This window comes from Monodon monoceros, unplaced genomic scaffold (genome assembly GCF_005190385.1).
Source record: "Monodon monoceros isolate NGI ecotype Baffin Bay Population unplaced genomic scaffold, NGI_Narwhal_1 Super_Scaffold_4, whole genome shotgun sequence".
Taxonomy (NCBI): domain Eukaryota; kingdom Metazoa; phylum Chordata; class Mammalia; order Artiodactyla; family Monodontidae; genus Monodon; species Monodon monoceros.
In genome coordinates, this window is record NW_021703781.1 from 60,588,280 (window position 1) to 60,610,315 (window position 22,036).

The 22,036-nt window shown below is 42.0% G+C and overlaps 1 protein-coding gene across 10 annotated transcripts in view; it reads right to left on the minus strand.

The window, feature by feature from the left end:
• The window catches only part of SORCS1 (sortilin related VPS10 domain containing receptor 1), a 560,723-nt gene extending 539,282 nt beyond the window's left edge, over positions 1-21,441 (minus strand). For 7 of the 10 annotated variants that reach the window (XM_029244670.1, XM_029244678.1, XM_029244671.1 and 4 more), the window contains exon 1: positions 20,703-21,431. In XM_029244670.1, coding sequence (XP_029100503.1) covers positions 20,703-21,254 — 552 coding nt within the window. In that variant the 5' untranslated portion in view covers positions 21,255-21,431. Of the gene's footprint in view, positions 1-20,702 lie in introns of all 10 variants that reach the window. The other 3 variants (XM_029244669.1, XM_029244681.1, XM_029244679.1) reach the window with 1 other exon arrangement.
• Between the last annotated feature and the right edge of the window lie 595 nt (positions 21,442-22,036).

The following is a 22,036-nucleotide window of genomic DNA, read 5'->3' on the forward strand; positions in this document are numbered from 1 at the left end:
ATATATATATATATATATATATATATATATATATATATATATATATAAAACATTCATAGCTTGTGGGTCATACAAAAACAGTGGTAGGACAGATTTGGCCCATGGGCTGTAGTTTGCCAGCCCTTGCCTTAAACTACCTCAAATCCCACCTGCAAAAGAAAGATAAGTTAATTTCTATGCCTCTAATGGGAAATGTCATTGTTACTTCTTCACAAATATTTTCAAGACCTACATTTAGGTTGATATGAGGTACTCAGGTACTTCTAAAGTTGGTGAGCTTTAAGGCAAATATAATTTTTTTCCTTCTCCTTTCTCTAAGACTTTAAGTTAAATGAATATCAAGGAGAGTCTTGTATAGGAAATTAAACCAAATTAGGTGACTGAAAGAGAGCTTGTCTTAGTCAGTTTGGGCTGCTATAAGAAGATACCATAGACTAGGTGGTTTATAAACAACAGACATTTATTTCTCACAGTTCTTTAGCTTAGGAAGCCTAAGGTCAAAATGTCATAAGATCCAGTATCTGGTGAGGGCCCACTTCCTGGTTCATAGATGGTGTCTTCTTGCCGTGTTCTTACATGGTAAAAAGGACAAGGGAGTTCCATAGGTCACTTTTACAAGGGCACTAATCTCATTCATAAGGGCTCCATCCTCATGACCTAATTACCTCCTGAAAGCCTTACCTCCTAATACCATCAGGTTTTGGGTTAGATTTCAACATATGGCTTGTGGGAAGAACACAAACATTCAGATCATAGTAGACCTCATCCTACTCTTTGGGGATAGTCATTTATATATCTAAGGACATATTTGTTAACAGCTGAAAAAGTCATTCCCAAGTCATTTCTATCTCAAAATGATAAAATTCGTGAGTCATTTAATCTACTACAGTAGCACAAAATGCTAGGCAAAAATTCCTAAATCAGGATACCTCAAAGGTAGATCTGGACACTGTAACATCATCTCAAGCCAGTCTGTTTGAAAGTTATGAGGATGGAAAGGGAAGAACTCAAAGGTCAGGGAAGTGTCTTTTCACCCACTCATGAGCTGGTGAGTGGGTTCTAAGAGCACATGCTCCCCCCTAACTCTGGCCATGCCTTTCCTCACCAGCTACCCCCTTCTGTTCTTTTTTCTTTTTTTTTTTTTCTTCTTTGTAGACAAGAAGGAGGTAAAGGGGACAACCAGTTAAAAGCCAAATTTATTCTTCGGTAATTTTTTATGTATTTATGTATGCTTTGTCTTCTATTTGTAAGGCATAACCACTTAAGTCTGGGTGACACTGATGTGGACTCTAGTGCATTCTCTTACTGCTTTGAATAACCATACTCCAATCCTAAGTGGTGACAATCCAACTCATCCTAATGCACCCAGTTTCCCATATTGACTAGGGAAGCATGATCAAGAAAATGATATAAACACCCACTTTTAACTCTTTAAAACATATAGAATGGCCAACAAAAATCCCACGATTGCTTAGTTAATCAAATTCTACTGTGAATAGAGAAGATATAAATACTTTAAAATTGTTTGTGAATCTGGGTGCATGCATGTGCAAGCACACATGGGTGTGTAAAGATTCAAGGGAACAACTTTTCCCTTTGGAAAAATCAGATTTTTTGGCCAGTTTGAGGCCAAGTACTTAACAGGACATTTTAAACTGGGGAGTCTAATCTGATATTTAAACACACTATGAGCCTTGATTCCAAATATCTTGGACACTGAGATGATGAAGAAAGAAAGTACCATTTCAGTCACCACTTGTTGACCCAAGATCTGGGGAGTTTAAAATGGGCAGGAGTGGCCTTTCCTCCCACCCAACCCTATCCTGTCTGCAAAACTCCTAACCTTGTATAAAGACCTGTCTTAAATGTCACTTCCCTTTAAAGCCTTGCCTCCTACTCTCAGGAAAAAAAAAAAAAAAAAATTAGTTGTCCCCCACTCATCTTTGCTCCCATAGCACTTTGCACAAAACTCTATTACAGCTATTATGTGTTTATCACATTAAATTGCTATTTATCTGTTTATGTGTCTATTTCCACCAGAATATGCACCGTCAAGGGTAAAGATCAGGTGTTATTTATCTTTGTATTCCCAGCACTCAGCCCTGTGCTGACTCAACAGCCACTTAAAACATGTTTTAGGATTTTTATTATTAAAGAAATGCATTCCCATTAAAAATTCAAAATAGCACGGACTAGTATAAAAGGAAATGTTAAAAGTTGCCCTTCCACCTTCCAGACCATCAATCCTATTTCCCGAAGGGATTTAAGGGATTCTTTAAAATGCATAAATACTGCATGCACCCCTTCCACCCTACACCCAGCTCACCAACATATATGGCTCTCAGAGCTGTCCCACATGCAAGACTGGCTGATGCTAGCAACAAGACTGGCTGGGTGTGAAACCCCCCAGGGCCAAAGGCCAGAGATGTGCTGTTGCTACAGTGGAAAGAATACGGTCAGACTAAGTAGAAATTTGCTAAACTCTGCACATTTTATGAATTGATAACAAGTTCTCTCTACTCACTGACACTTTTCCTTTCTTGTTTTCATCTCTAACTCTCTTTCTGTGACTTACTCTGTCTCCATGTGTTTGTTACAAGGCTGTCTTTGTCTCTCCATCTGCCCTTCCCAGTCCACAGTATCACTGGCTCATTGCCCCTCGCCTTCTCTTTATCCTCCTCTTTCTTAGTCCACTTCTCCTGTCTCTGAATTGCTCTCTGTCTCTCTCTGCCTCTGTCATGATCCTATACTCTCTCTCTTCCTCTCCCCTTATTCATTCTCTTTTTCCATCTCTTGGCTTCCATTGTCTCTCAGTCTCTTCCTCTTGGTTTCTTTATCTCTCTCCTCATTCTGGAGATCATCTTCCATTCAGCTCTCACAGTCAGTAAACATCCTCACTGTGGCCATATAACAAAATTTAGTATTTCACTTTTAAGAGCAGATACTTAAAGACATCAGTGCGTTAAGTTGCTCTGAATGTACAGAGATGCCTGGGATGCCCACATCTATGATGTATTCACTTAAATACACATATATGATGGAGAGATGGAGTCCAAGATCAAGAAAGAGACTGAGATTTAAATTAAAATGCATGCTTCTTTATCGGGGACTGGAAGCTACTAGAGTTTTCAGCAGGTGTAGTCAGGTGGGTGAAATTACCTCCAGATCTCTCTCTCTGTAATCAACAAAGAGGACAATAAACAAAAGGCCTGGAAGCCCCTGCTGCTGCACACCACAAAAAGAGAAGGAAGAGAGAAGCAGAGTGATCTTTCTGTTTCACAAAAACCCTGGGCACCGGCTCCTTCCCAATAATAGGGACTGAAAGCAAGTCAGGAAACTTGAACTTCGGCTCTTTGTCAAGTTCAGTTGTCCGGAATGCAATTCTAATGTGTCCAAGTTCACAAACTTGCTTACTCTCTCCCATTTTGTTTGTTTCTTTTTTCCCCCCCCACTTTTCAAATAACTTTAAAAAATAAATCAAGCAATGCACACTTATGGAAAAACAACAACACCAAAACTATGGACAAACTGAGAGAATTTCAAAAGTAGAAGTAAACTTAAGAAGCCATTTAGACTCCCTCTTGTGAGAGCACTGGAATCACAACTAACTGCTGAACAATCGTCAACAGGAAGACACTGGAATTCACCAAAAAAGATACCCCACATCCAAAGACAAAGGAGAAGCCACAATGAGACATTGGGAGGGGCGCAATCACAATAAAATCAAATCCCATAACTGCTGGGTGGGTGACTCACAAACTGGAGAACACTTATACCACAGAAGTCCACCCACTGGAGTGAAGGTTCTGAGCCCCACGTCAGGCTTTCCAACCCGGGGGTCTGGCAATGGGAGGAGGAATTCCTAGAGAATCAGACTTTGAAGCTAGAGGGATTTGACTGCAAGACTTTGACAGGACTGGAGGAAACAGAGACTCTACACTTGGAGGGCACACACAAAGTAGTGTGCGCATCGGGACCCAGGGGAAGGAGCAGTGATGCCATAGGAGACTGAACCAGACCTACCTGCTAGTGTTGGAGGGTCTCCTGCAGAGGTGGGGGGTGGCTGTGGCTCACCGGGGGGACAAGGTCACTGGCGGCGAAAGTTCTGGGAAGTACTCCTTGGTGAGAGCCTTCCTACAGTACACCATTAGCCCCACCAAAGAGCCGGGTAGGCTCCAGTGTTGGGTCACCTCAGGCCAAACAACCAACAGGGAGGGAACCCAACCCCACCCATCAGCAGTCAAGCAGATTAAAGTTTTACTGAGCTCTGCCCAGCAGAGCAACATCCAGCTCTACCCACCACCAGTCCCTCCCATCAAGAAGCTTGCACAAGCCTCTTAGATAGCTTCATCCACTAGAGGGCAGACAGCAGAAGCAAGAAGGACTATAATTCTGCAGCCTGTGGAAAATCACATTCACAGAAAGACAGACAAAATGAAAAGGCAGAGGACATTCTATCAGATGAAGGAACAAGATTAAACCCCAGAAAAACAGCTACATGAAATAGAGATAGGCAACCTTCCGAAAAATAATTCAAAATAATGATAGTGAAGATGATCCAGCACCTAGGAAAAAGAATGGAGGCAAATATCAAGAAGATGCAAGAAATGTTTAACAGAGACCTAGAAGAAAAAACAGAGTTGAACAATACAATAACTGAAATGAAAAATACACTAGAAGGAATCAATAGTAGAACCACTGAGGCAGAAGAACAGATAAGTGACCTGGAAGACAGAATGGTGGAATTCACTGCCACAGAAGAGAATAAAGAAAAAAGAATGAAAAGAAATGAAGACAGCCTAAGAAACTTCTGGGACAACATTAAACTCAACAACATTCGCATTATAGGGGTCCCAAAAGGAGAAGAAAGAGAGAAAGGACCTGAGAAAATATTTGAAGAGATTATAGTCAAAAACTTCCCTAATATGGGAAAGGAAATAGCCACCCAAGTCCAGGAAGCAAAGGCAGGATAAACCCAAGCACAGGGAGGATAAACCCAAAGAGAAACACACCGAGGCACATAGTAATCAAACTGACAAAAATTAAAGACAAAGAAAAATTATTAAAAGCAACAAGGGAAAAACGACAAATAACGTACAAGGGAACTCCCATAAGGTTAACAGCTGATTTCTCAGCAGAAACTCTACAAGCCAGAGGAAGTGGCACGATATATTTAAAGTGATGAAAGGGAAGAACCTACAACCAAGGTTACTCTATCCGGCAAGGATCTCATTCAAATTTGACAGAGAAATCAAAAGCTTTACAGACAAGCAAAAGCTAAGAGAATTCAGCACCACCAAACCAGCTCTACAACAAATGCTACAGGAACTTCTGTAAGTGGGAAACACAAGAGAAGAAAAGGACCTACAAAAACAAACCCATAACAATTAAGAAAGTGGTAATAGGAACAAACATATCAATAATTACCTTAAGTGTGAATGGATTAAATGCTCCAACCAAAAGACACAGGTTCACTGAATGAATATGAAAACAAGATCCATATATATGCTGTCTACAAGAGACACACTTCAGACCTAGGGACACATACAGACTGAAAGTGAGGGGATGGGAAAAGATATTCCATGCAAATGGAAATCAAAAGAAAGCTGGAGTAGCAATACTCATATCAGATAAAATAGACTTTAAGATAAAGAATGTTACAAGAGACAAGGAAGGACACTATATAATGATCAAGGGATCAATCCAAGAAGATATAACAATTCTAAATAGGTATGCATCCAACATAGGAGCACCTCAATACATAAGGCAACTGCTAATAGCTATAAGAGAAGAAATCGACAGTAAACCAATAATAGTGGGGGACTTTAACACCTCACTTACACCAATGGACAGATCATCCAGACAGAAAATTAATACAGAAACAGAAGCTTTAAATGACACAACAGACCAGATAGATTTAATTGATATTTATAGGACATTCCATCCAAAAACAGCAGATTACACTTTCTTCTCAAGTGCGCACAGAACATTCTCCAGGATAGATCACATCTTGGGTCACAAATCAAGCCTTGGTAAATTTAAGAAAATTGAAGTCATATCAAGCATCTTTTCCAACCACGACGCTATGAGATTAGAAATCAATTAAAGGGGAAAAAAAAGCAAAAACACAAACACATGGAGGCTAAACAATACGCTACTAAATAACCAAGAGATCACTGAAGAAATCAAAGGGGAAATCAAAAAACACTAGAGAAAAATGACAATGAAAACACGACAATCCAAAACCTATGGGGTGCAGCAAAAGCAGTTGTAAGAGGGAATTTTATAGCAATACAATCCTACCTCAAGAAACAAGAAAAATCTCAAATAAACAATCTAACCGTACACCTAAAGGAATTTAGAAAGAATAACAAACAAAACCCATAGTTAGTAGAAGGAAAGAAATCATAAAGATCAGAGCAGAAATAAATGAAATAGAAACAAAGAAAACAATAGTAAAGGTCTATAAAACTAAAAGCTGGTTCTTTGAGAAGATAAACAAAATTGATAATACTGTAGCCAGACTCATCAAGAAAAAGAGGGAGAAGACTCAAATCAGTAAAATTAGAAATGAAAAAGGAGAAGTTACAACAGACACAACAGAAATATGAAGCATCATAAGAGAATACTACAAGCAACTCTATGCCAATAAAATGGACAGCCTGGAATAAATGGACAAATTCTTAGAAAGGTACAACCTTCCAAGACTGAACGAAGAAGAAATAGAAAATATGAACATGCCAATCATAGCTAATGAAATTGAAACTGTGATTAAAAATCTTCCTACAAACAAAAGTCCAGGACCAGATGGCTTCACAGGTGAATTCTATCAAACATTTAGAGAAGAGCTAACACCCATCTTCCTCAAACTCTTCCAAAAAATTGCAGTGGAAAGAACACTCCCAAACTCATTCTATGAGGCCACCATCACCCTGATACCAAAACCAGACAAAGATACTACAAAAAGAGAAAATTACATACCAATAACACTGATGAATATAGATGCAAAAATCCTCAACAAAATACTAGCAAACAGAATCCAACAACACAGTATAAGGATCATACACCATGATCAAGTGGGATTTATCTGAGGGATGCAAGGATTCTTCAATATATGCAAATCAATCAATGTGATACATCATATTAACAAATTGAAGAATAAAATCTATGTGATCATCTCAATAGATGCAGAAAAAGCTTTCAACAAAATTCAACACCAAAAGTGGACATAGAGGGAACCTACCTCAACATAATAAAGTCCATATACAACAAACCCACAGCAAACAACATTCTCAATGTTGAAAAACTGAAAGCATTTCCTCTAAGATCAGGAATAAGACAAGGATATCCACTCTCACCACTAGTATTCCACAGAGTTTTGGAAGTCCTAGCCAGGGCAATCAAAGAAGGAAAAGAAATAAAAGGAATCCAAATCAGAAAAGAAGAAGTAAAGCTGTCACTGCAGATGACATGATACTATACATAGAGAATCCTAAAGATGCTACCAGAAAACTACTAGAGCTACTCAATGAATCTGGTAAAGTTGCAGGATACAAAATTAATGCACAGAAATCTCTTGCATTCCTATACACTAACAATGAAAGATCAGAAAGAGAAATTAAGGAAACAATCCCATTCACCACTGCAACAAAAAGAATAAAATACCAGGAATAAACCTACCTAAGGAGGTAAAAGACCGGTACTCAGAAAACTATAAGACACTGACGAAAGAAATTAAAGATGACACAAACAGATGGAGAGGTATATACTGCATTCTTGGATTGGAAGAATCAATATTGTGAAAATGACTATACTACCCAAAGCAATCTACAGATTCAATGCAATCCCCATCAAATTACCAGTTACATTTTTTACAGAACTAGAACAAAAAATCTTACAATTTGTATGGAGACACAAAAGACCCCTAATAGCCAAAGCAGTCTTGAGGGACTGCTAGAGTAATGGAAATAAAAACAGAAATAAACAAATGGGACCTAATGAAATTTAAAAGCTTTTGCAAAGCAAAGGAAACTACAAACAAGATGAAAAGACAACCCTCAGAATGGGAGAAGATATTTGCAAATGAATCAACAGGCAAAGGATTAATCTCCAAAATATATAAACAGCTCATGCAGCTCAATATTAAAAAAACAAACAACCCAATCAAAAAATGGGCAGAAGACCTAAATAGACATTTCTCCAAAGAAGACATACGGGGCCAAGAAGCACATGAAAACCTGCTCAACATCACTAATTATTAGAGAAATGCAAATCAAAACTACAGTGAGGTATCACCTCACACCAGTCAGAATGGCCATCAGAAAATGTACAAACAACAAATGCTGGAGAGAGTGTGGAAGAAAGGGAACCCTCTTGCACTGTTGGTGGGAATGTAAATTGATACAGCCACTATGGAGAATAGTCTGGAGGTTCCTTAAAAAACTAAAAGTAGAATTACCATATGACCTAGCAATCCCACTACTGGGCATATACCCAGAGAAAACCATAATTCTAAAAGACACATGTACCCCAATGTTCATTTCAGCACTATTTACAATAGCCAGGACATGGAAGCAACTTAAATACCCATCTACAGATGAATGGATAAAGAAGATGTGGTAAATATATACAATGGAATATTACTCAGCCATAAAAAGGAACGAAATTGGGTCACTTGTAGAGATGTGGATGGATCTAGACACTGTCATACAGAGCGAAGTAAGTCAGAAAGAGAAAAACAAATATCGTATATTAACGCATATGTGGAACCTAGAAAAATGGTAGAGATGAACCAGTTTGCAGGGCAGAAATTGAGACACAGATGTAGAGAACAAACGTATGGACACCAAGGGGGTAAAGTTTAGGGGGGTGCGGGGGGGCGTTGAACTGGGAGATTGGGATTGACATATAGACACTAATATGTATAAAATGGATAACTAATAAGAACCTGCTGTATAAAAAAATAAAATTCAAAAATTCCAAAAATATATATACATATATTGAGCCACTTCTAAGACTAGGGACTTGGGATATACAAGGCAACAACCCAGTTAAAAAAAAAAAAAGAAACCCTTACTTTGTGGCGCTTACATCTGTACTATTTTATATTTTATTATTTATGTATTATTTTATTTCCTCTTTCTGGTATTTTGTGGAAGCTTTCCCAAAATAAATATATATAGATATATTTATTTATAAATGTAAATAATTTATAAATATAAATATAATTTATATATATACATAAACACATAAGCAATCTTTTAATGGCTGAATATTGTACAACACTCATATGGAAGGTCATGGGTCATTTATTTTATATGAAAGCCAGTTTTCCCCAAGGATACAGCAAATAAAACAGCAAAATATTCAGTAAGCTAGTTGTGATATTGTGATTTATAATAAGAAATATACATTTTGCCTTAGTGCCCATTTCTGGCACAGAGCCCCTCAAACCCCTGGGTTTTCCTGTGATGAGAGTTTAATGACGTGACTTCGGACCACAGTTAAGGATGTGGGCCGGTTGCCAAAAAACCAACCATGTGATCAGAGGGTTGAAACTTTCAGTCCAGCCCCCTTGACCTCTGGGGGGGGGGGCAGGTGCTGGAGTTTGAATCAACGGCCAATGGCCAATGATTTATTCAACTGTGCTGATGTAATGAAACCTCCATAAAAACCCAAAAAGACAGGGTTCCGAGAGCTTCCAGGTTGGTGAACAGGTGGAGATTCAGGAAGAATGGTGCACTCAGAGAGCAAAGGGAGGCTCCACGCTCTTTCTCCATACCTTGCCCTAGGCATGTCTTCCATCTGCTGTCCCTGAGTTACATCCTTAAAAATAAACTGGTAATCTAGTAGGTGAAACGTTTCTCTGAGTTCTGTGAGCCAGCAACTCTAGCCAATTAATCAAACCCAAGAAGGGAGTCGTTGAACCTTCCAATCTATAGCCTGTCGCTCAGAAGCACAGGTGATAACCTGGATTGGGGCTGGCCTTGGAAGTGGGAGGTGGGGGGGACAGTCTTGTGGGACTGAGTCCTTAACCTGTGAAATCTGATGTGACCTCTGTGTAGACAGTGTCAGAATTGAGTTAAATTGTTGGACACCCAGCTGGTGTCAGAGAATTGATTGTCGCTGTGGAACCTATCAGCTCCCAACCCACACACTGGAAATTGGGTCCAGAACCCTATTACAACCATCATGTGCAAATAGCCAGAGATGCTGAAAGGCATGCCAAAAAAAAGAGCAGAAGAGAGTCCTGGCCTCCTTATAAGAAAATGGAACTGGAATGAAAAAACATAAATACAGAAACAGAAGCAATGAGCAACATATTACAAACATCTTTTAGTACATCATACTCGAGCATTATTAGTACTAGTACTAACACAGTAATGATGATAATAATAATAGCTAACGTTTATTGATTGCTTACTCTATGGCAGATGTCACTTTCAGCGTTTTTATACCTATTGTCTCTTTCAACCATCAAGAAACCATATAGAAAGTATACCACTATTATTTCCATTAAACAGATGAGGAAACTAAGGCACAGAATTACAAAGCTTATTGCCCAAGTTAGCATACCTAGGAGTGGGAATTCAAACCAATCACTAAACATTATGTTATATTTAAAATAATGTACTCTTTTAGCCACTTGTTTTGCCCATGGTCATATGGACCTCCAGGAAAGATAACTGCACAGAATATATTCAGTGTAGAAATAGCACCATCTTGCAGAAAGGTACCATCTTTCTCTGCCTGGGGCACCAGTGCTGTGCCATGTAATCATCTCTCCTTCTCTTAGAGAACCTTCTACCGGGTCCTCACCATTGGGGTCATAATTTTCATTGAGAAGCTGATAAAAGCTTTGGGCGTCAGCTCTCCTTGGGGAAAAGTAAAGCCTATTGACATAAGATTGTGCAGACAATGGAAGGGGTCCAGGGACCCCAAAACTCACACATAGATTTTAGGAAAATTATTTTCAACCTTTAGTGTTCCTAAGGGAGTTTGAAAAACAAAGATTCCCACTCCCCATCAGCAGATTCAAAAGCAGGTTCCATGATGACAAACTCTGGGAAACGCTGCCCTAAGTGTCCAAGGAGAGAGCCCACGCCTGCTCAGGTAAGAATTCCTCCACCAACTCAGAAAAACGCAAGGCAGGGTAAAGAGTGCTGCAGACAGGTTTCTAAGCAGGGTCACAACCATGCCTAAAAGAGCTTTTTCTCCCCTTTAATGATTCTACTCAAGAGTGCACTTTGGGAAGTATTGAGATAGGGAAAGACCTTTTACTTTTAACCTCCCTCCATAGGCCCTGGATCCACGGCCCACAGTTTTGTGTCTCAATAGCCCCTGCAACTCTGATTAGAGGAAGACCACTAGAGGCATCAGTCCTTTGGCTTCGGGGCACAACCTGATAAGTTGGTTGCCTGATAACATGATTCTTATTAGCACCTCCTTTAAAGAGTGAACAAGTTGTCCACACTGTCACTCTAGGGTCATTAGCCAGCAGGGAGAAACCAATCGGCACATCCTACACGTCCTCCCAGGATAACAAGATGACACACACTAATAACCCCAGATGATCCACTCTTGGGGAGAGCACGGGGGAGGTGAGGGCTTTGATCAAGCTCCATCACATAGCAGCTTATTACCTCGTAAAGTGTATCAGGTCAGGGACCTGAGATGGGGGTGTTGTGAAAGGGAGCGCCCTGAGATGGGGCGCTCTTGCCAAGAGTTCTCCCACCACCCCTCCGCACTGACTTGTCAAGTTCTCTCTAAAGAAATTCAGAGATAAACCCCAACGAAGGGAGAGCATGATCAAATAGAAAAAGCTCTGGAGCCAGAAAGGGGAAAAATCAAATTCTATGTCTGCCCCCACCTTCGAGCTCGGTGACCTCAGGCAAGATCTTTGTTTTTTTTTTTTTACATCTTTATTGGAGTATAATTGCTTTACAATGGTGTGTTAGTTTCTGCTTTATAACAAAGTGAATCAGTTATACATATGTTCCCATATCTCTTCCCTCTTGCGTCTCCCTCCCTCCCACCCTCCCTATCCCACCCCTCTAGGTGGCCACAAAGCACTGAGCTGAGCTGAGCTGATCTCCCTGTGCGATGAGGCTGCTTCCCACTAGCTATCTATTTTACGTTTGGTAGTGTATATATGTCCATGCCACTCTCTCACTTTGTCACAGCTTACCCTTCCCCTTCCCCATAACCTCAAGTCCATTCTCTAGTAGGTCTGTGTCTTTATTCCTATCTCACCCCTAGGTTCTTCATGACTTTTTTTTTTCTTCAATTCCATATATATGTGTTAGCATACGGTATTTGTCTTTCTCTTTCTGACTTACTTCACTCTGTATGACAGACTCTAGGTCCATCCACCTCATTACAAATAACTCAATTTCATTTCTTTTTATGGCTGAGTAATATTCCATTGTATATATGTGCCACATCTTCTTTATCCATTCATCTGTTGATGGACACTTAGGTTGCTTCCATGTCCTGGCTATTGTAAATAGAGCTGCAATGAACATTTTGGTACATGACTCTTTTTGAATTATGGTTTTCTCAGGGTATATGCCCAGTAGTGGGATTGCTGGGTCATATGGTAGTTCTATTTGTAGTTTTTTAAGGAACCTCCATGCTGTTCTCCATGGTGGCTGTACAAATTCACATTCCCACCAACAGTGCAAGAGTGTTCCCTTTTCTCCACACCCTCTCCAGCATTTATTGTTTCTAGATTTTTTGATGATGGCCATTCTGACCGGTGTGAGGTGATATCTCATTGCAGTTTTGATTTGCATTTCTCTAATGATTAATGATGTTGAGCATTCTTTCATGTGTTTGTTGGCAGTCTGTATATCTTCTTTGGAGAAATGTCTATTTAGGTCTTCTGCCCATTTTTGGATTGGGTTGTTTGTTTTTTTGATATTGAGCTGCATGAGCTGCTTATAAATTTTGGAGATTAATCCTTTGTCAGTTGCTTCATTTGCAAGTATTTTCTCCCATTCTGAGGGTTGTCCTTTGGTCTTGTTTATGGTTTCCTCTGCAAGATCTTTAAGCCTTGACTTCCTCGGCTTTCGAATGAGGATAATGACATCTAGTTTGTAAGGGTGGTGTGAGGATGAAGTGAATAACGTGGTGATGCCCTAGAATGTACTTCCAGGGAATCTGGTCACTAAATTGATGGCCATTTATATTATTATCATTAAGAGCGATTTCTCTTATAATCAATGTAGCTCATCTGGCTGCAGAGAGCTATCCCTAGTGTGCAGCAAACTCTCCTTTGCTCCCTTCCCCCACCTACCCCACCCCGCACCCAAAAGTTAAAGGAAGTAGAGAAGGCAACAGCTGGGAACTCTATTATAATCCTTGAGCAAATAAAATCCATTAGCGTCAACAAGGCACTCCTTCAGTTTGACTAATGCTGCTCCCCAAAGTTGAAGCTCTAGTTTCCTTTGACCAAGACCATACTTAATATTATTTTCAACTAGATTTCACAGGCATAAGACAATTGAAGAGGGGAGGACGTGACTCTCCCCCTCTTCTCCCCAACCCCCTGCTGCAATAAGCCCAGTGATAAGCAATCTCATCTCCAAAGACCATTAGCAGTGGAACATACATGATAGATGGGTTATTTACTGCCGGAGACCCCTCACCTGTAAAAAGTCCCATCTCCTCTCCTCAGGGTCCCTTTTTAAAGATTTAAATAATGCCAAGTACATGACTTTTGTCCTTGCACTGAAGCCCAGGATAAATAACTTGAATAGCTGAGCCTGGAACTCAGGAGCTCCATGGCCAACCTCCGTACTTCATCCCTCAAAGGCAACCATTTCGGACACACAGGTGCATAGGCTTGAGGCAAACTGTGAGGCTAGGATGCAGCTGCGTCCCATCTCCTGGCTGTGGAAAGCCAGCGGTGTTCCAAACCGAGAATCAGTCGTACAGTGTGACAAAACGTGTTTGACCCTGTCCTTCCACTAACGGACTTGCTTAATACCAACGCCCTGCTTTCCCTCTTTGAGAAACGCGGATGATATCTGTCTTTCCTATCTCCTAGGACTGTGGTGAAAATAAAACTGAAGTCATGGAAGTAATGTTCCCATCTCTGAAAACTGAAGCATTTTGCAAAAGAAAAGGGCTATAACCGATCTAAAGTGGTATCAGGACATTCAGGAGTGCTATAGAAATAGACACAATATCTTTTATACACGTGTAAAATTTCATGTAGGATTTCCTGCAGAGCATTCACGTCCTTTTTATCCCCCTACCTACATTTTAGAATAGGCTCTCTTCTTCCTTATAAACTGTGCACAGTAAGAGTCCAGCTTTGTTTCTTGCCAACCATTTGATTGTTCCATCCATCCCAAGGGAGAAGGAGGCGCACTCCTCAGGAGTAACCACTGCCCTTTCCTGGAGCCTGGCTCCACATCACGCTGACCACGCCTCTTCTCTGCCATCCTGTTGGCCACTGTAGGGACACTGTTTGGCTAGTTTCCCCTCTAGGACACACAGATGTATTCTCCACCCTTTCCAGCCAGAGATAAAGGACAGTAACTGAGACATACATAAAGACAGGACAAACATATTACATACGTTTAGTTAACAGAAGTTGTCAGGGAGCCAAATTAATCTACCCTCAGGGCAGCCCAGCTACTGATATTTCTAATCAAGAACTTAAACAAAAGAAAGTCCGTCTGTGAAAACTGCGTGTGAAAAATGTCAAAAGGTAAAAATGAAACAACGATGACTCCAGCTGCAATTTAACGGGCAAATAAGGGCAGTCATGCCTTCAAGTGACCATAGAGGTTTTTATTTTCTTTGGGGCCTGGAATACAGCCAAGCTCACTAGGAGATGGGTGTGTATATGTTTTTGCTTAAATCATATTTTAAAAACTATTTCTAAGGTTAAGACCTTAGTTAAACATAGTTTACATTTAATGTAGGTTAACTTCCTTGATATAGATAGGAACCTTTACACCTCTACGCTCGGCCTTTACTCACACCATCCACTCAGCTCAAAATATCCTTGTAATAATCTCCATCTTTTAATTAAAAATTTCTCTACATTTCAAGGTTCAGTTGAAACACCTGCTTTGCAATGAAGTTTGGAGACCACCCCAGCCAGAAGATGCCTGCCCATCCCTCCTCTGAACTCCTATAGCATGTGACACCCTCAGAGGACACTTACCTTCTGCTACCTCTTCAGAGCATTGTTTGGGCAGCAAACTGAAAGCTCTCTGAGGGCAGGTATCATTTCTTTTCATCTTTGCGCATCACTCCACATATGTCCCTACTATCAATGCCTGACAAATATTAGGACTCAATACCCATTCATAGAATTAAAAGTAAATATGATAATTTGTGTAAGCTTCTTAGCATAATGCTGCCATATGACAATCTCACCTTACATGTGAGCAATTATTATTCTCTTAAATAAATTAGACAATTGCACCAGCTTCTCTACCCTAGTTTATGAGTTTCTGGGGTCCTTCTTTAAAAGGATGTGGACAGGGGCTTCCCTGGTGGCGCAATGGTTGAGAGTCCGCCTGCTGATGCAGGGGACGCGGGTTCGTGCACCGGTCTGGGAAGATCCCACATGCCGCGGAGCAGCTAGGTCCGTGAGCCATGGCCGCTGAGTCTGAGCATCCGGAACCTGTGCTCCACAATGGGAGAGGCCACAACAGTGAGAGGCCCGCGTACCGCAAAAAAAAAAAAAAAAAAAAAAAAGGATGTGGACATAGTCAACACTGATGAGTCTAGAAAATCCCATTAAAATATCTTAAGAGATCTTTACTTTCCAATTTCACATTAAGCACTTTTTTTGTTCAAAGATACCAAGTGCCTTAACCTGAAGATATGATGCAATAAACCTAATAAACTATATTTTGCTGCAAATCTACATTGAAATGAATGCCTGCTTGGGTCTCAAATGCCTTAATTTCCTATTAATAGATGTGCATATAAACCATGGAAAGAGGAAGAATCTTGTGAAATGAAAGGCTTGCTCACTTACAGGTCAAGGGTATAAGCCATTGTGTCATTTCTGCATCCTGAACACTCCCAGTGGACTTTATTTAGATGTAGTAGGTGCACAATGCCTACAGGTTGACAAAAATTTTTAATGAATTTCAACCTGTAAGGGATTTCAGTGATGCTCTGGCCTATTTGTGTCATTTTACAGAGGATAAAATTGAGGCCACAAAATTTTTACAGGCTGTCACTACATATCTAATTTTTGTGTACAGCCAGGACTATAACCCAGGAGTCTTAAAAACCCAGTAGAGAAGTACTTCTTCTACAAAAATAAGAAGTAGCATTTATTGAGCACTTACTATGTACCAGCCAGTTTGTATATGTGATGTCAAATCTTCTGGGGAAAAAAACAAAACAAAACAGAACAGAAAAAGACGTGCCCTCCCCATATTTTAGTTGAGCAAACAGAAAATCAAAGAATTTAAGTGTCTTGCTCAAAGCAAACTGCTGGGAAGCAGGAGAGCTAACATTCAAACTCAAATCTGCTTCCAAACCCACTGCCTTCCATGTCATACCATATTAACACCCATTAATAGCATAAAACACTGATCAGAGAAGGTATTATGTGGCTTGCTAGAGAAATCTAAAATCCTTCGTCAGTTTACTTTGGAAAAAAAGGTAAAAAAACTTATGTCAAAATGTATAGCCAAATCAAGTGTTCATAGGCAACTCTTTATAAAATCATATTTGTAATTAACTTAGAAGAGGAATCTATTCCTGAAGAACACCAGATCTGAAAGCTGAATGATGGCACATTACCTCGTGCTCAATGAATCATCAGGTACAGATTCCATGTCTCAGTAAAGATGAAGATGTGGGTGGATAAGAGAACAGCCAAATCACTACTTTAAGGTAAAGGGTGCAATGTGACAGGCACATGCTATATAGTCCTTGCTTTTCTACAAAGAGATAGAGCTTCCGGCTAAGACTATGTCTTCCTTCACCACCATCTGAAATCCACCCAAAACAGGATTATTTAAAACACAGATCCCCAAAGGTCTGAGTTTTTCTGTCCTACCTTAAAGTCTCTAAGACAAGCCCTTCTGTGGGGTTTTGAAGTCAGATCACCCTGGGTGCCAGCCTCTGCTTTGCCACTGAACTGTTATATCTTCTTGGCAAGTCATTTAGCCTTCTGGAGCCTCAGTTTCCTCATTAATGTAATGGGGATAATAATAACTACTCATAACATTTTTGTGAAAATTAAGTGAAACGATGAATGTAAGAAATTACTCAAAAACCTGACTCACTCGGACTCAGTTTACTCACTAAGGGTGGATGGTAAATGTCAAGTCCCAGAATAACAAAAGGCAAAGAATTACATGAAAACCAACCAGATCGTCATTCACTACAATAAATGCAGTATTAAAGATGTCATAACAGCAAAATATGTCAAGTAAAAGCCTCTGTTAACAATTTGTAACACTATTTCTAGTGAGAAAGGGACAAGACAGTGAACTGAAATATTCAAATTGACTCCAGCATAAAAATATGAAAAAGAGATATTAACACTTGACACCTGTCTATTACCTAACAGGGATATTGTAAGGATTAATGAGTGTAGCACTTTGAAATTCCTTGGAAATAAGGAATAAACGCATCCCCATCATACATAGGTATAGACAAATATATATTTTAACAAACTAAGAATTACTCTATAAATTTAGATCAGGGCACAGCATGCCTTGGATGAGTAGGGTAGGAACAATATGTTCTTGCTTACGATACCAAGCTCATGACAAATGATTCATACCCAGCACTTTTCATGCCAAAAGATCCCCCCAGGTGTTCCACCAACTCCATCAACACTTTCCATCAAGCTAGACTGCAGTACAGAGGAATCACATCACACCCACGGACAAGGCAAAACAGTCATATCCTTACACAACTGCATAAGTCCAACAGCGGAGGGGGCAGGAAGGAGAAGGGAAGGAGGTGAGAGAAGGATCCAGAGTTCTTCACAAGTTTGATAGGCAGCCTATAATTACCATACATTTACACCTTTAATGCAGGTGTTATTGTCATCAGAAGCCCTACTTAGCAAAGGCTTTTAGCTAAAGGTGAGATAGGTCCAGAGGACGTGTACTGCCAGTGGTCCTGAATGGGCTGGGGGTGGATTTATGGGGGACAGCAGCTAAATGAGAAGAAAATGAGAGCTCCCACCCACTGCTATCCTCAGTGTTAGGTTAGTGGATTTCTTGCTCTGGGGGGAATATGAAGTGCCATGAGATGAGAGTTACAAAGAGGTATACAGTACTTTACAGTCACAACACTCTCTTAACTATATCCTGGCCTGTAATTCTCAGTAATGAATCTGACAGGCATCCTCCCCTCCTGTTTTAGAGATGAGGAAATTCACACTCAGGCAATCAGCTTGCCAAGATCAAACCACAAATACGCAGAACCAGAACTCAGGTCTCCACTCTGCTTTTCACATCACAAAGTTGTCTAGAAAAGTTTCTTTCTGCCTCCCTTACCTTCAAAATATATTTTAAACTTTATCTCTCCTACGAATCTGGGACTACTTTGTGGAGGATACTGATACAAGACTATTTCTCTTCCTCTACTACTTATACATATACACTGAAGAAAAACAACAACAATTTGTATGTAGGTGGGCATGGATGGAGGGTATGTCCTTATGGAATGAGAGACTTAATACGATAGAAATCTCATTCGTATACACGATTTGAGTGCTCCAACTTTTAACACCTTGATTATTTCCTACATTATCTCAGACTTTCTTACGTGTCACCCCTTCAAGCCCTGACCCTAAGAAGCCTGACTGGGTTTATAAGCACCATTTAAAAAAAAAAAAAAAGGCTGGCAGTGCTTGGCACCATTTCTTAAATGGAGTTTAAAACTTGCCAAAGATGTACTCTCCCTTTCTTGCTCTTTCCAAGATCTTTCAATAGGTGACTAGAGGTCTAATGGGTGAGTGATATTTTACGGCTTGAATTACATTAAAAGCCAGAAATATTTTGAGTCCAAAGTCCTTTACTTCTTGATACAAGATTTAATATGTTTGATGTGTTTAAAATTGCCCCTTAAAGCTAGAAGCTTTGAGTTAATCATCTAAAGCAGTGCGAAAGTTATCTGATCAGTTTAAGAAGATTCAGGTTCAAACTGGGGGATTAATTTCAGTGGTTATGATATGAGAGATAGGACAGTTAAGGTAAGGAATGAGGGCAAGGGTCTCCAGAACTTGAATGAAAAGAATTTCAGCTTCAATTATTTGATTAAACCAGTTCGGAGAACCATATAAAACCATAGCCTTGGTCATGAAGGCTGAATTGTAGGGAAAACCGTGCTGAGGCTCTCAGGACAGAGACACGATACAAAATACTATTTATCACAATTTGCCTTAATACAATTTATATCTATGTACCCGAAGAATCCATAATGACAGCCTCTTATTTTAAGATGTTCACAACTTTCATTAAAAAAGCTGGCAGTGAGCACAATTCACTGAAGTGGCACTTCCCTGGGAAGGCTTCTGGCAATAACATCACAACCGAAAACGTTTTGAAATGTACCAGGACGCACAGACTGCGCATAGTACAAATACTACAATCTCAGTAACCTGACAGAAGCTGAAACTTTGATCTTTTTTTTTCAGTTTACCCATCCTTGGTTTTTATTTTCTTGTCTGCTTCAATGCAGCCTGGTGAAGTTTCCATACTTCTAAATCACCTGCAGTTACCACCACCAAAGCTCTTTCTTTACTATTTCAGCTCCTTGAAGTTTCCAGGTGCAGTTTAAACTGGAATAGCTCCCTCAAATTCCAGACATGCAGGCTTTTCCAAACATCTAAAACCTTCCCTGATCTTGGGCACAGCTCATGGACTTGCACCCACGCTCCCCAGTGACAGCCTCCTGGAAATCCAGCAATCCCTCTCCCCACTTAATAAAGGGAGAGCTACGTCTTTATCTGTGCTCTTCACTAGAGGAGGTCAGGCAATGGGGGAGAACAGGGAGTTGTTGTCACAGGGACATATCTGATCTTCCTGGGACAGATCAAGCCAGAGAACAACCACTCATTCACAGGCTGGAAAGCCCCAGCTCTCAAAACACACTGGCTGGTGCTGTTAGAAGATGCTGGAGAGTTCCCGTCCTGAAACTTGCATCCACTTGGTCCCCAGAAACAGAATACATTAAGGACTCCTTACCATCCACTGAATTTCTCTTCCGTGCTGGGAAGAGGGGGTTAGGAGCTTCGCACAAAAATAAAATTAAAAGGCTACGAATAAAGACTTTTTGATCTTACGTGCTCTCATCCATAAGTCTAGCAAGTTAAAGAGAAAGTCACTTGAGGGAACACCAGACTGCCTGGAATTTTAACCCTTTCACCTCTGCATTCAGAATACTTTAACCCGCTCTGCTTGCCTGGTCTTCGGCTCCATCCTACACAAAGGAGACCAGAGAAACGGGAAAGAGGGATCTGTCTGCCCTGTATAAAGCTTTGTTAGAGGTTTGGAGAGGACTCCGGTGTTGGTGGGAAAGGGGTGGTCTCCTAGTTGGTGACATTAAATCCTTGGGGAGGCGGGCAGGGAAGACTTTAGTTTGCACAATGTTTCAAGTCCAGAAACCCCATTTCCCCAAATTCTCAATCAGATCACACAGCCGACTTTAACCCTTTCCATTTTCCACCCCTTTGCCCTCAGTCCCATTATACTCACGCTGCTGTTGTGGCCAGACCAGTGGACCATGGCTTGGTTGTGTGCTGAGTCTCCTGTCAGCGCGAACGTAGTGCTGGTCAGTTTCAGCTCCTCCAGCCGGAAGCGAGTGGCTTTGTCCGGGTCCCGCTCCAGAGTCCCAGGCTCCTGCTGCCCTCTGTCCCTTAGCACTCCCCGGGGGCGTCTTCTCGTGCCCTCTCCCCGTTCTGCCTTCTCTTGATCCTCTCCACTCCGTCTCCTCCGGTCAGAGCGTGGAGCAATCGCCACCGACGCCCCAGTGCCCGGGGCCCGCTCCAGGGACAGCGCTCGGTCTCCGGCGGCCACTGCAAACAGGGGGCGTCCGAGCAGGGGCGTGGCAGGAGCCCTGCCTCGCGGCCGCAGGTGAGTAAGCCCTCCTCGGGTCGGAGCCCAGCGTGGGGCCGAGCTGGGGTGCAGCGGGGGACCGCAGGAGCCGCCGCCGCAGGCGCCCGGGGCGCAGAGGACTAAGAGCCCCGCGCCGGCGAGGAGCGCGCTCAGCCCGGCTGGGGAGCCGCCGCCGGCGCCAACTTTTCCCATTGCGGGAGCGGAGAGGAGCTGAGAGGGGGTCCCGGACCGGAGGTGGCGGCGCGGGGCTCTCCGCTGGCCGGTTACGAGGAGCAGGAGCTCAGGACCCCAACTCCATCCAAGTTGGGCCGCGGTGGGGGCGGGCAGAGGCGGTTCGGGGCAGGTGGCGGCCGCTTGCCCGGGCTGGGCTGGTGCCGAGCGCGGGTTCGGACGGAGCGAGCCGCCGCCACGCGGGGGTGGAGCCGAAGTGAAGTCACGGGCGGAGCGGGCGCTGGCGCGCGGGCAGGCAACACGGAAGAGAGGGCGGGCGCTGCCGGGGCTTCGAGCGCCGCGTCCCGCTCCCGAGCTGCGCTGCGCGCGGTTGGCTGCGGGGACTGGAGGCGCCGCCGACCCTCCCCTTGGGCTCGCCTGTGCCGCCGCCGCCCGCTCCTCGCCGCCGCGCTGTGCGCCCCCGCGGCCGCCGGCCTCCGCGCAGAGCCCGAGCGCCCCTCCCGTGGGGGCGGCCAGCCCGGACCTGGCGGAGTGGTCACTGTGCTGGGGACTTCCTATTCCTGTTTGTTTCTATCAGTCTCTGTAGCTGTTTCTTTTTTCTTTTCTTTTTCTTCCTCCCTGGTCATTTTCAGTTTAGAAAATAGGGATGAATGGGCTTCTGCTCTTTCCATTCTTAGTCTCAGTGAGTTGGCACCTTGACCTTACCTTGGGAAGAGTCTGTGTGTCCCAGCATCAGCAGAGAATGATGTAATTAAAAGATCGCAGGTGTGTGTGTGTGTGTGTGTGTGTGTGTGTGTGTGTGT